The following is a 13,922-nucleotide window of genomic DNA, read 5'->3' on the forward strand; positions in this document are numbered from 1 at the left end:
CTTCTAGAGAAACCACACCTCACACTTCAGGTGTTTTTTCTTCTTTGGCAGGTTTTCTGAGCAGATGTGATTTGCGTAGGAAGAATAATTGCGCAATTCACTTTACATGACCAAAAATAGGAAATTTTAATAATTTGATCACAGGCTATAAGTTAAGAAAATTATTGAATTATCTTAAAGCACATTCTTAATAATATTCTTAATAAATATATTCGTAATAAAACATATTGTTGGCTTGTAATGCAAAAAGCACCACAACTTCTAGGTTTTCAGTTATTTAAAGAGTTCACAGAACGTTAGAGGAGGATGTCCAAAAATATTGTATTTAAATAATTTTGTTATTAAAAATGTAAAAACTAACAGCAAAAACGAGAAGAATAAATTCTATATAGCCTATATTATAAATAATAATTTATATACTCCTAGTTTTTCAGGTAGTCAAATAGCTTATCTTCTGATCAAACGTACGTCACAGATGGACATTAGAGGAGTAGCCAAAAATATGGTATTTAAACAATCTTGATATAAACAACATAGATATTCTAACCTTTAACATGGCGATGTGGTATGGTAATTTAAACGTAAAAGGGAGAAGCAAGCTGCAGAGAATAGTAAACCTCGCCTCAAAAATCATAGGGACAAGTCAGAAACAATTAAGTAATTGCTACTGCTGTACTGCATTTTTGCCCTGAAGATGTCTCTGTGTTAGTCTTGTTGTTCTTGTTGTTTTTGTTGTTGTTGGTTTGATTGTAGTTTGATTGTTGTTTTTATGAGACTGAAGGCAAATTTCCACATTGTGGACAATAAAATAAAATGAATGAATGAACACCAGCATAGCAATGGCCTACATCACAACAAAAGAGACCCAGAAAAAGAAAAGTAAAAAAATAAATTGTTTCATGTCATATTGTTTTAGAGCATAAGAAACAAATGGTTAAAAAAATAAAATATATAAAAAAAACATTTTTGAAAAATTATATTTTATTCATATGTTATGCTATGTCCTCTGTAGTGGACACAATTACTCAGTTTAAATTTTTTTTTGAATGACATGAAATGTCAATTGCCTTTTTTTAGGCAAAAAAATAAAATAAAAAATTCAATCACCAATAGCCTACATTTTGGGGTTTCAGGATTTTTTTTACTAAAATTTGTATAAAGATGATTCTCAACTTATGAAATATATAATGGAATGCATTGCTACACTATTTTACTTTAATATGCAATATGTGGGTAAAATGGCCATAAATTAATATTCCCATTCAATGTAATGTATACACTGTTTCTAATTTGCACATTAATGTGTTCTTGGAGCAACATTTAATGAAAAAAGAAGTGTAATAATTGGAGTAATAATTAGCAACATTTTAATATCTAATATTACATAGGAATATTGATGTATAATTTATTTACATATTCACTTGTTGTGTCTCCCAAAAAGTCCTGATGTCCTCTACAGTGGACATGTATGAAATCAATGCCCTGTTCTGTAACAGAAAGTCTTTTTTGTTTTTTTGTTTTAAACCCCAACATTTTCCTGAGATGTTGGTTTATTAAATAAAAATTGAAAAGTAGTATGATTTAAATTATAATTACATATTATCATATTTACATAAGAGTGCTACATTTGATCACTAAATTAATGTCAGACATTTTTAAAGACCAAGGAGAAGTTGTTTTCATGATAAAACCTCCAAACATTCGGTATCTCTGAAAAGCCCTGAATGTGCTCTTTACAGGACATTTACTATAGTGGACAAAAGTCTATTTACATGGGTCCCAGGAGGATATATAGCTTATATACTATATATAATAAATTATGTACTTCTAGGTTCTCAGCTAGTCAAATTGTTTGTTATCCTTTGATCAAATGTCACACTCACAGATGGGCATTAGAGGAGGAGCGATCTGCCAAAACGGCTGAAAGAAACTACATTTCCCATCATGCAACAACAACAACACGTCACTATCCCATCTAAATGCATTCTGGGAAGGAGAAGCTTGTAGACCATTTTAGCTGCAGATGACATCGAATGATCTGACCAAGAGTGTGATCTTTTGGAGAGAGGTGATCTGTTGGCAGTCATTGCACTTCTCAATATTTGAGAAATATTTCACCTCAGTGTTTCGTTGAAATATATTTGGTAAGTTTTCGTTGTTTCGTGGCGTTCTTTGCGCCTTTTTCAACGACAACACGACGACACAGTCTCCATTTTGATGTGCCTTCCTGTAGCTTACTAAACTTCTCACATAACGAACATTAAGACCATACGAACAAAAACTACTACCACAGGCTTTTTACCCATGTACCATTGAAATAGCCAGTTTTTTCGACATATTTTGATAATATCGTGTTTTACGGGCATGTAACGTTAACTTACTACTATGATACGGTAACGTTATCATTTTAAGTACTATGGTATTCTTTTAAGTAACGTTACATTGCTTTTCCATTTAAATAACGCGTTATTAAAATGCATTCAGTTCTCTATCTATATATGAAAGTATCGTAGTATTTTACTTATAACAAGTGCTGTGATCTTATCAAATGGTATTATTATGGTAACTGTTACGCAACTTGCATTGTATTTACACGCTACTAAGAATACCGTGGTACATGTAACGGTTACAATCAAAGAAAACACAGTAGTACCATGTTACTTCATATAGCTAACGTTAATTGAACCAACAGCACATACGCTTGTGGTTCTAACACAAGGTTTTTTCATTTCATGATATATAATTTTCACATAGATTATGATTATGTGCAACATTAACATTGTACTGTAACAATTTGGTCTGTACTTGTTTTAACAGGCCTTGTATTGAGAAACAAAGATGGGTGCAGATAAACGGTCAGTGTTTTTTGACTTGATGAGGTAAATATTCTCACAACTAGGGATGTGCCCGAAGCCCAAATCCGCATTTGGAAAGGTGCGAAAAATGAAAAACGCATCCTACGAAGCCCAGAAATGGACATGGTTAGGCTTGCTGCGGTAGTCAGTTACATTACAGTACATCAGATTTTACTTATGTGAAGATAGTAAGGAGAGATGACTGACAGGACCATGTCGGAGGATTTGGTACGCAACAGATCCTAAGCATCATTGACTTGTAAAATATGTGGTCAGTACCGCTGCTCCCTATATTCACAGTATGCGTGATTGTGAATTGAAAAGTAAAAAGTGAACCTGCATTCAAAAGCAATTTCAATACCCCCATTTTGAAAGCGGCGCCATGATGCCCTCAAATTATAATTACCCAACTATAGAAATGAAAGCAAAATATACACTTCACGGATAAATAAAAAAAAGTCACTGTTTGGATTTAAATAGGCAAACGCTAAAGACTATATTATTGGATCATTATTGCAGTGATTACTATGTTTCTACCATGTTATGTTTAGCAGCAGTTCTTCTAACCCTAATTGTTGGAGTGTGTAGCTTTTAATTTCTTGAACAGCCATGTAGGAAGACACATCATGGCCATATTCCAGGATGACAATGCCAAGATTCATCAGGCTCAAACATGAGAACGAATGGTTGTGAGGGAGCATGAAGAATCATTGTCACACATGAATTGACACCTTGAGTCCACACCATAAATTCATTGAAAGTCTGGGATGTGCTGGAGGAGACTTTACAGAGTGCTGCATTGTCAATACAAGATCTTGATCAAACATTTATGCACCTTTTGATGGAAATAAATGTTGTGATGTTATTTCCATCAAGAGGTGCATACATTTTTGGTCAAAATCTTCTATTGACAATTCTTAATGCTCCTTCTCAACCATTCTTTCACAATTTGAGCCTGATGCATCTTGACAATGTCATCCTGTAATATGGCCATGATGAGTCTTCCTACATGGTTGTTTAAGAAATTAAAAGCTACACACTCCATCAATTAGGGTTAAAAGAACTGTTGCCAAACATAAAACATACTATACGCATAATAATCACTGCAATAATGATCCAAATTATAGACTCTTAAGCATTTGCCTATTTAAATCCAAACTGACTTTTTTTATTTGCCAGGCGTTGTATTTATTTTTCTTTCTTCAACATGTCCCTTTGGGGGCTCCGTAGAATGCGCATTTCCTTTCCAAACATAGTATTTGGCTTCGAACACATCCCTACTCGCATCTTAAATTGAACGTCATAATATCATAATCTCTTGTTGTAACTCTAGGGTTAGCCGTACAGAACGCAGTGGCAGGTACGGCTCCGAACAGTCTCGCGACGACGACCGCAGGGACCGTCGAGATCGAGAAGATCGCGGATATGACTCGCACCGCTGGAGTGATGATCGTCGTAGTAGTGACCGTTACGATGGTGAACGTGGTGACAGAGGTGATCGATATTGGAACAGGGACAGTCCTGAGGTGAGGACTTGCCAATATCATTTGCTTATTTGATGTTTTGACAGAATGATGCTCACTTTACTAATTCTCATCCGTGTTACAGAGAGGGAGGAAACGGCGCAGCAGCGACGGGTCTGATGAAGGACACCATTCGGATGGCGATTACTCTGAGCATGATTACAGAGGAGACCCAGCTGACGAGAAGGAGAGCAAGACCATCATGCTCCGGGGTCTGCCCATGAACACCACAGAGGCAGATGTAAGTCCTTTGTCTTTTTTTCCCCAAACGGTCAAGTCCTTTGTATTTTAAAAGCCGTACTTAATACAATCGTATAATGGAAAATTCTGCATTGAATATAGCCTATATATATGTATTATTACTTTTAAGAATATACATACATTTCTGTGATAAGATTTGTTTTAAATCAGGGCCTATCATATTTATTACATTTATTTTGCTATTATTATTAAAAATTCCTGATCTAATAAAAGCTTAACATGTAAATGTCTGCAGTGATAAAGCTGCATGATCAGTTGAGATCAATTTTTGTTTAAAATAGAGATCAAGATGTCTGAATAGACAAACAAAATAAAATGTAATTTTTTTAGTTAAAAAATGTAATTAAGTTCTGGAAAAATGTTAAGTCAATTTAAAACTTTTATTAGTTATGAATGAATGATTCAATGGCCCTGTCCCAAAAGGCTACTGTGTGTCCATAAGTTCACAAGACCAGGATGTCCCATTTGTCGTTGATCTGTGCCTTCGATGCGCACCTTTGCCAAGCCCTCACTGAAGCGAGCTCCTCAGCAGACTTCTTCCCGACCGTCAAAGCGGTGTTAGGTCACTAACTTGTGGACTCGTAGGAAGACCGAGAGTATTTAGGCTGCCGCCTGGGCCAATGACAAATAAAACCATAATTTATTTTTATTTGAAGCATCGAGTTGCGTGCAAAAGGTGTTACACTATTTTGATCGCTACAGTACACATCAGTGTTTATATCCAAACTTTTATCCCGGTGCTTCTGTGATATTTTGAGTTATTGTAACCGAAATAATAATACTGTATGGTTGAAAAGAGTTTGTGGAGCTGTTTTATATCTATGACAACTGCTCTCTCTGGTTCAGTGACATGGCAACACAGATCTGTATGTTCGCTGTGATTGTGCTTGTCAAAGGTTTAACAGACACACGTGAATTCTCATTAAGTAATAAGATCGAATGGGTGTTTGAATCATTGCCAATCTTTTAATTAATCATGCAGCTCTAATAAATAATAATTTAATAAATGTATGAAATAAGAATAAAACTCACATAAATTATGTATTTTAAATATTACAATAATTAGTTTATTAGAAATGTATCTTTAAAGTTTTTAGTTTTAACTACTTTTATTTTATTTTATCCAGGACTCCACTGTGAAAATCTAAATGAAATTGGCTTGGTGTTGAACAAACTTTATCTGACTTCGCCTTGTAATCCACAGATTCGAGCAGCCATTGACCAGCTGGAGGGGCCAAAGCCGATGGACGTGAGGCTGATGAAAAAGAGAACAGGTGAGACTGATGTACCGTGGACCCTTCCCCTCCCAAACAAACCTGTGTCCGCTGGGCCAACCTGCTTCCGCTCAAACGCCTTTTGCCATAGCAACATGCTATCTGACCAGGTTTACCCTTCAGAGTACTGAGTTAAGACATTTGTTGCACATTAGATGCATGTTTGGAGGTAAGTTTTGTATGGGTTTTGTGTGGCGCAGAATTGGCAGTTTTATTTGTGCCAATTGAAGTTACATGAGCGTAGAAGCAGTCATGTATCTTCTTTATCTTGTTTAAGTAGGTACAAGCATATAAAAGATCGTCCAAGTTTATCTGATGGCAGCATCTGTCTCATAAAGATTATTTTAAGATTCTCCTGTTTATGACTGTTTGCTTTGATTATTGATTCAACCTACTTTATCATCGTTAGACCAACAGCTAGAATATTATAAGGTGCTGTTGCTATGGTAAAAGTTTCCAGGCAACCCCCCCTACATCTCTTTGGCCTCTCTGGGTCAAGGGGGTCACGAAGCAGTTTGTGACAGAGTTTGAATGTTGTACAACTGAACCATTTAAACTAACACGCCTCCCGTCTGTATATCTGAATGCCTCTCTAGGTATAAGCCGAGGTTTCGCCTTCGTGGAGTTTTATCACTTGCAAGCTGCTACCCGATGGATGGAGACCAATCAGGTTGCTTCCTAATCACCAAGTCTAGCTTTTGCCCTGGGGAATAATGCAATTTGATTACAAAAAGACAAACTGAGGGAAAAAAGCAAAGTTGCTGCCCCAGCAGACTATATGGACAGAAATGGACAAGAGCTCTTGTTTTTGAAGGCAAGGTGTGAGCAAAACATAGAAGAGCCATTTGATGGAAACTCTGGCTTTTCTCCTAAGTCATGTTATTAACTTTTTACCAGAACTCTGTTAGCACGGGTAAAAAAGAAAAGAAAAAAAGCACTGATTTTTAAGAGGGAAAGCGATAAATAATACAGTTCAGGTGTGACTTGAATGACTCAAATGGGTTTTAAGCTAAAAATTGTCAGTGCATTGAAAAATGTGTTTTTCATAGTTGATATTTTTTTGTGTGAAGTTGTTCAAGTCTAGAAGTAGAAGTGAAGTGTGGTGCTATATTTAACATCCCATTTCATGGACCTCAGCATTAAAATATCTCGGCAGTTTTTAATAGTAATTAGTTCTTTTGCACAGAGAAAGTAAATGCCTCATCTAGAAAGTCCCCCCCCCCCCCATCCCGTTTAAGAAAGGAGTGCCTTTTTTTACACTCTGTTCCGGCCCCATCCGGACACTCGGGTCCCAAACACACACCATCTTACACATTAAACCTTCCCGGGCGATCCTCACCCTAAACCCTCGTGGCTAATGTGGTTGTTCTTGGGCTGAGATCAAGCCTTCGCAAGAGAGGAAATAACCAAACCTTTTCTTCCTTTTCCAGAAACTGCTGATCGTTCAAGGCAAGAGTGTTGCCGTGCACTACAGCAACAACCGGCACAAGTTTGAGGACTGGCTCTGCAACTCAGTAAGTTCCATGGGCTTCCCAAAACTAAAGTTAAAATAGCTGTTTCATGGCAATGATATTGTAATGGTCTCATTCAGGAATTTCATTGGATTTAAAAAAATAAATAATTAAAAACAGTATAAAGGATATATATTTCTCTACACTATCGTTCAGATGTTTGCTGTCAGCCTTGTGATTTTGAAAGAAACATTTTCTTTATCAGAGATGCATTGAATTGATTAAAAGTGACAGTAAAGACATTTTATAATGTTACAAGAGATTCATGTTTCAAATAAATAAACTACAATAACTTTATTTTTTTAAATGCAGCCCGGTGAGCATGAGACATGTTTTTCTAAAATATTAAGAAATCTTATTGACCCCTAACTTTTGAACGGTAGTGTGTGTGTGAACATAAGGTAAAGTTATTGTATATTATAATTTTTTTTCCTATGAAGATAGCCTTTGATGCAGATACAGCATTAAAATCAATGATGAATATTGTAGAAAATAAGTGACTCAAGCTAAGATCTTAAATGGTGTCCGCCACGGTAAGTGTTCAAGCCACTGTAGTGTGCTTGTTACCTGATGCCCCATAGCAGAAGTGTCAATTAAAACAATATGACCGGTTGCTTGCAGTGTGGCCTGTACAATTTCCGGAGAAGGCTGAAGTGCTTCAGGTGTGGCGCAGCTAAAGTGGGTAAGTAGATCCCGGAGAAGGAAACCGCTGTCTGCACCCATCTGGATGGTCCAGTCAAACACTGTCATGTTTTTTCTTCTTTTTTTTCTTTTTTTTTAACTAAGATGTATGTGGAGTTGTCATTTACAGTTTTCTTAACTAATACATGATAGTGATGAATATATCTCTCATAATTGCTGGTTTTTGTTTTGTAGCTAGTATCTGATATTATGGCTTCTTCTTTTCAGAGTTGTATATGCTTGTAAGTCTAATAGGCATTAAAAAATGAAACACAATAACCCCTTATATTATCGTTTACAGATCTGCCTCATCAATGCCAATCATTTAAAAACAAAATACTCATTTTGGCCGATAACTTAGTCACTGTAGGGATTGATTTATGATGTGCCCAAAGCTTTTTATGGGGCAGTGATGTGGTTTGAATCAGACTACTGTGTTTAAAGAAGCTCAATGTGCTTTTGTTCTTTGTTTATTTTCAGATTCTGAGTCCAGCAGCACCACAGGAACCACAGACACCCAACCCAGTGGAGATTACTATGGCGATAGTAAGGACATTTCCATAATAAATATCAGAAATATCAATTGCAGATTGTCGGCCTCCAAAATTGCCCAATTTCTAGACTGACGTTTAATTAGCATTGTTGGTTGATACTGGTCTAACCACCAGTGTGATGTGCAGTACTTGTTTTTGCATTCACATCGACATGTTTGCATGTTTTGACAGCAATCATCCTAAGGAACATCGCCCCTCAGTCCACTGTTGAAGCCATACTGTCTGCACTCGCCCCTTTCGCCAACCTCTCGCCTGGCAACATCCGCCTCATTAAGGACAAACAGACGGGCCAGAACAGAGGGTTTGCCTTCGTCCAACTTGCCTCTCCTTTGGTACCTATTTTCTCCCTTCCTCAGTCTATACATATCTCTTTTGTTCTTAAGATCAAATAGTCTTTGTTTCTTTAAGTAAAACCAGTGTTTTTTGCAGTGCTGAAAGCTCCGATAACATGTTTTTAGCACATTCTGATGATGTTTGTGGTTTTGCAGGAAGCATCACAGCTCCTAACCATCCTACAAGGCTTACAACCCCCTCTCAAGCTGGATGGGAAGACCATTGGAGTCGACTATGCCAAGAGTGCTCGAAAGTACGTACCTCTCAATCATATCCTCATGCTGTTATCTGTAGTTGTCTTGCTCAGAAGCTTGATTAATAATTCAGTTCACTAAAAAGCTTTTTTCCTCTCCTCAGGGATTTGTTATTACCAGATGGGAACCGTGTTAGTGCCTTTTCGGTCGCCAGCACAGCCATTGCAGCTGCTCAGTGGTCCTCTAGTCAGGTACAAACAACTTTATAATAAACATGCCTCAATGTTAAAGCAGAATTATGCATGCATGACTGATTTAATTGACTACATTTCACTTTACAGCCTCAGCAGAGTGTGGAGCCGACATCAGAATACAGTTACCTACAGGAGGGATATGTATCCTATTCACAGGTCAGCTGACTGCACCATCTTACACAACACAAATATGTGCAGTATACCATTTATGTGAATTATTTTTGCATTGAAGTACCGAGCTAAGATGGGTTGTTGTATTTAGGAGTACCAGGCGTACTATCAGCAGCAGGGTGGAGCTGTGGACCCTTCCCAGGCGAATGGCATACTTGGAGGTAACGTTTGCCTGGCTTTGTCTCTATCCAGTTTAATTTGAGAATCATAATGGGTGGTTAGAGGTCGACATTTTTCCAGATCAACATGATCTTTTGTATTTAAAATAAAAGGATTACTGGTGCTTGCTGTTTACAACATGAAAACCTGTGATGTTTTGATTTACAGCGGCTCCAGGTGTGAAGGTGCTTCCCGCTGCTGCCGGAGTGGTGATCTCTCAGACTGCACAGGTCTATCAACCTACTACTCAGGTAACTTTTTCTTTTAATGCTATGAATTGGCTTTTTTATATATATATATATATATATATATATATATATATATATATATATATATATCAGTTTCTAACCAGGCTGCAAAATCAATTAAAATGATTTAAAATAAGACGAAACAAGCTTTGAAAAGTTTAAATGGCTAAAAATAATCTAACTTTCAATCATTTTTATTTATTTTTTAATCCAGTCCCTCAACAACTGCCAATTTTAAGTATCAAGTTTATCAACCTGGATATGAGGGAATTTTAAAGTGTGATTTCTAGACATGAACAAAAGTCATAAATAAAATCTTAAAGTCATGGTATTTTTTTATAACGAGAATAAATTTATAGTTATGTCAACCTGAAAGATATTTTATTGGGTTGAAATTCCTATTTGTAAAAAACCCAAGTAATCACGAACCACTAGAACAAACATTCGGTTATTGAAACTTCTGTAATTAAATTTAATTGATTATCATTATTTTATTAGGTAAATTAGGACGTTTAAGTAGCTTTTATAAATGTGCTTAAAAAACATTGCTGGTGTGCATCTTGAGATATCTTCATTGACATATTTTAAGATCAATGCGGGTTGCTTTCAGTTAAAACGGCTCAAGCATGCATTTTAGTCTGGAACTAGACTTGAGCCTTGCCTGTGAAACTTGGCATTAATGCCTGTAATTACATTTAGTCTGTAATGTATAATTTATTTAATTGTTTTAATGTATTGCCATTCCTAGTTTTTGTAAATAAGCAGCTTTGTCATTACAGCGAAATTACCAGAAATATCGCTGGTATCCTTCAAATATAGTTTTTGACAATGGGGGGCCTCGAAGTAAAAAAGGTTGAGAACCACTGTCCTACTGTAATGATCGTTCTAATGTCATTATAACCCATTTTCTTGTCAGACATTACAGATTGATGGCAAAGCCCAACTCATCACAGCCGGTTCCACCATTTCCACCCCAGCAGTCTCAGCAACCAGCACAGCAACCGCTACCTCTCAGGAAAACCAAGCCAGTAAGATCAGATCATTAAATTCACACCATCCAATAAGACCGACATGGTGCCACAGGTCGTTTTCTGATTCTTCTGCCATTTTCCCATTTCCTCTAGCTGTCCCAGACACTTCATCATATCAGTACGATGAGTCATCTGGGTATTATTACGACCCCAGCACTGGCCTGTACTACGACCCCAACACGCATGTATGTGCTCCATGCTTTATTGCATGATAATGCTATATTTCATCTGAAAACTTGTAGAGGGTTCTAAATGTTGTTTCTGTCTTTAGTACTATTACAACTCCCAGACTCAGCAGTATCTGTACTGGGACGGGGAGAAGCAGGCTTACGTGCCGGCGCTGGACGCCAACAATGCGGCTCAGAACGCTTCCTCCACTCCTCAGAAAGAGGGCAAAGAGAAGAAAGAGAAACCTAAGAGCAAAACGGCTCAGCAGGTAATCAAAGTTTGCTAACCCACACATTTTAGGGAATGTCCTAGCAACTATTTGACACCCTAACAACATGCCGGCGAGTTCTGCATCAGCATTATATTTGAAAAATTTAGAAAATCTAGTTTGATTTCAGTCCTTCACTGTTGCTAATAATCCCTCTATCTCTGTGCGTCAGATTGCGAAGGACATGGAGCGCTGGGCCAAGAGTCTGAACAAACAGAAAGAAAACTTCAAGGGCAGCTTCCAGCCCGTCAGTCAGGAGGAGAGGAAGGAGGCGGCGGCAGCTGATGCTGGTTTCACACTCTTCGAGAAGAAGGTATTGTTGAAGACACATTGCATTCTCTGATGATGATGATCGTGGTTTTGTCATAACTCATAAGGTGTTTTTCTTTGCACATTAGCAGGCAGGGGCACTGGAGAGGCTCGTAACGGAGGCGTCCAAAGCAACAGAAGAAGAGAGCTCCTCATCAAAGGTGCCAAATGCACCGCACCACTACAAAACATGTCAGATTATCAAGTCGCGTGAGCTTATTTGTTCACCTCCCTTTGCTGCGCCACAGGTGGGGCTGGTGGCAGCGTACAGCGGCGACAGTGAGCCGGAGGAGTGCATGGAGGGAGATGACAGGGAGGACAAGTTGACCGACTGGAAGAAGATGGCGTGCCTGCTGTGCCGGAGGCAGTTCCCCAATAAAGAAGGTCTGATCCGCCATCAGCAGCTCTCAGACCTGCACAAGGTAATTACTCGGGGCCATTTGAGTCTTTATAATCGCTTCTGAAAATATGAAAATCTACTTTGCCGCATTTATATAATCATATGTCTGTGTTTTTCAGCAAAACATGGAGGTTCTCAGGAGATCCAAACTGAGCGAAGCAGAACTGGAAGAGTTGGAGAGGAAAGAGACCGAGGTGTGAAACCTCATTATAAATACACGCAGCCAAACTTCCTTGTAAAGAGTATTTCCTGGAATTTGCTGACGCATGTCCCTTTTTCCTTGTTCTGAACAGATGAAGTACAGAGACAGGGCTGCTGAGAGACGAGAGAAATACGGTATCCCTGAACCCCCTGCACCCAAGAAAAGGAAATTTACCCAGCCAGCACCTGTAGTGTACGTTTAATTGTTTTATTTGATCACGTTATGTTTTGTGAGGTGTTTACTATGACAATACAAGTGCATTACCAATATTAAGATGCACGTTGCACCATTCGATTTTGCAGAAATTACGAACAGCCCACAAAAGACGGATTGAACAGCGATAATATCGGCAATAAGATGCTGCAGGCCATGGGCTGGAAGGAAGGCAAAGGTCTGGGTAGAAACCAGCAGGGCATCACAACACCTATTGAGGTACCCCTCATTATTTGACCTGTCATGTTATCATGCTACGTTTAGTATTTGATAAACATTTGAACACAAATGTATCTTGTATGATTAGCATGAATGTATGATAGTTTATTAAATGAATGCATTGTCTAACATTATAAAATTTGGCAAGCACTAATGAAAACATTTCCTTTGTCATGAATTTGTCAACTCGTGCTCAATATAAGGTTATATTTGAACCCTGTTTTCAACCTCAGTAGCTGACTGATGTGTGCAAATGGCTGACATGAATGTCTTCTTGCCTGCAGGCTCAGTTGAGAACGAAGGGAGCCGGTTTGGGAACTAAAGGAAGCAGCTACAGCCTCACAGCCTCAGATACCTACAAGGATGCTGTCCGAAAAGCCATGTTTGCACGCTTCACAGAAATTGAGTGAATGTCAGTTTGGCGAAGAAAAATATTAGTGACTTTCATCCTCTGTGCTGAGGAGCGTCGTGTATTTATTTTGACTTCAGAAACTCTTGATGAACATAAGATGTGACTAGAAGAATGTGTACATAATGTACAAAGTCCTAGAGAAATGTGAAGAACGCGTTTTTGGTTTTGGTTATTTGCTTTTTCCAAAATAGATCTTGAACTGTAAAGTTTATATATGATCTCATTTTTGTACATAAGAAAAAATAAATGAGACGACCCGATTTGAATTTGAGTGTTTGTTTTTTTCACCACAGAAAATTGGTGTAATCTTTCATGAGATTAGGTTGGGTTGTTTGGTTTGAGAATCTGAAGTGTATTGTGTGCTGAAAGCTAAAAAATATAATTCTGTAGGGAAGACTTTAATGTTTTTCTTTACCACAACATCTTTCACTATACGGTAGGCATGTTAGGGTTTGTGATAGTGATGCTCTTTCATGCTACCAAACGTTGAGAATGTTTTGATTTCATTGGTAATATCTCCAACGCTTAAGAATGGCATCTACATTATTCATTTAGCAGATTCTGTCACAAGCCACTTGCAAGCTGTCCTAGTTGTGCTTGGAATGAAAACTTGTTCATTCCACTCTCCTTTGCTTTGTTTTGTTACTTCATCGGAATGGTACGGAACTTAGTAGAGGTTTTG

The 13,922-nt window shown here is 37.8% G+C and overlaps 1 protein-coding gene across 4 annotated transcripts; it reads left to right on the forward strand.

The window, feature by feature from the left end:
• Positions 1–1,939: 1,939 nt before the first annotated feature.
• Positions 1,940–13,500, forward strand: rbm5 (RNA binding motif protein 5). 4 transcript variants are annotated; one of them, XM_079627962.1, is made up of 25 exons: positions 1,940–2,144; positions 2,818–2,855; positions 4,189–4,381; positions 4,464–4,619; positions 5,844–5,913; positions 6,510–6,583; positions 7,344–7,427; positions 8,046–8,106; positions 8,586–8,651; positions 8,831–8,991; positions 9,148–9,245; positions 9,350–9,437; positions 9,528–9,596; positions 9,703–9,772; positions 9,939–10,021; positions 10,935–11,046; positions 11,143–11,234; positions 11,321–11,485; positions 11,658–11,798; positions 11,884–11,955; positions 12,043–12,216; positions 12,314–12,388; positions 12,488–12,588; positions 12,699–12,828; positions 13,113–13,500. In XM_079627962.1, exons 2-25 carry the CDS (start codon positions 2,839–2,841, stop codon positions 13,236–13,238), a joined length of 2,478 nt encoding a protein of 825 aa, XP_079484088.1. In that variant the 5' UTR covers positions 1,940–2,144; positions 2,818–2,838; the 3' UTR covers positions 13,239–13,500. The 4 variants fall into 4 exon arrangements, with proteins under 4 accessions (XP_079484088.1, XP_079484086.1, XP_079484089.1 ...); XM_079627960.1 differs by having other exon boundaries at positions 1,963–2,144; positions 2,818–2,879; XM_079627963.1 differs by having other exon boundaries at positions 1,963–2,144; positions 11,887–11,955.
• The last annotated feature ends 422 nt before the right edge of the window (positions 13,501–13,922 follow it).

Source organism: Phoxinus phoxinus (assembly GCF_949152265.1).
Source record: "Phoxinus phoxinus genome assembly, chromosome: 11".
Classification (NCBI taxonomy): Eukaryota; Metazoa; Chordata; class Actinopteri; order Cypriniformes; family Leuciscidae; genus Phoxinus; species Phoxinus phoxinus.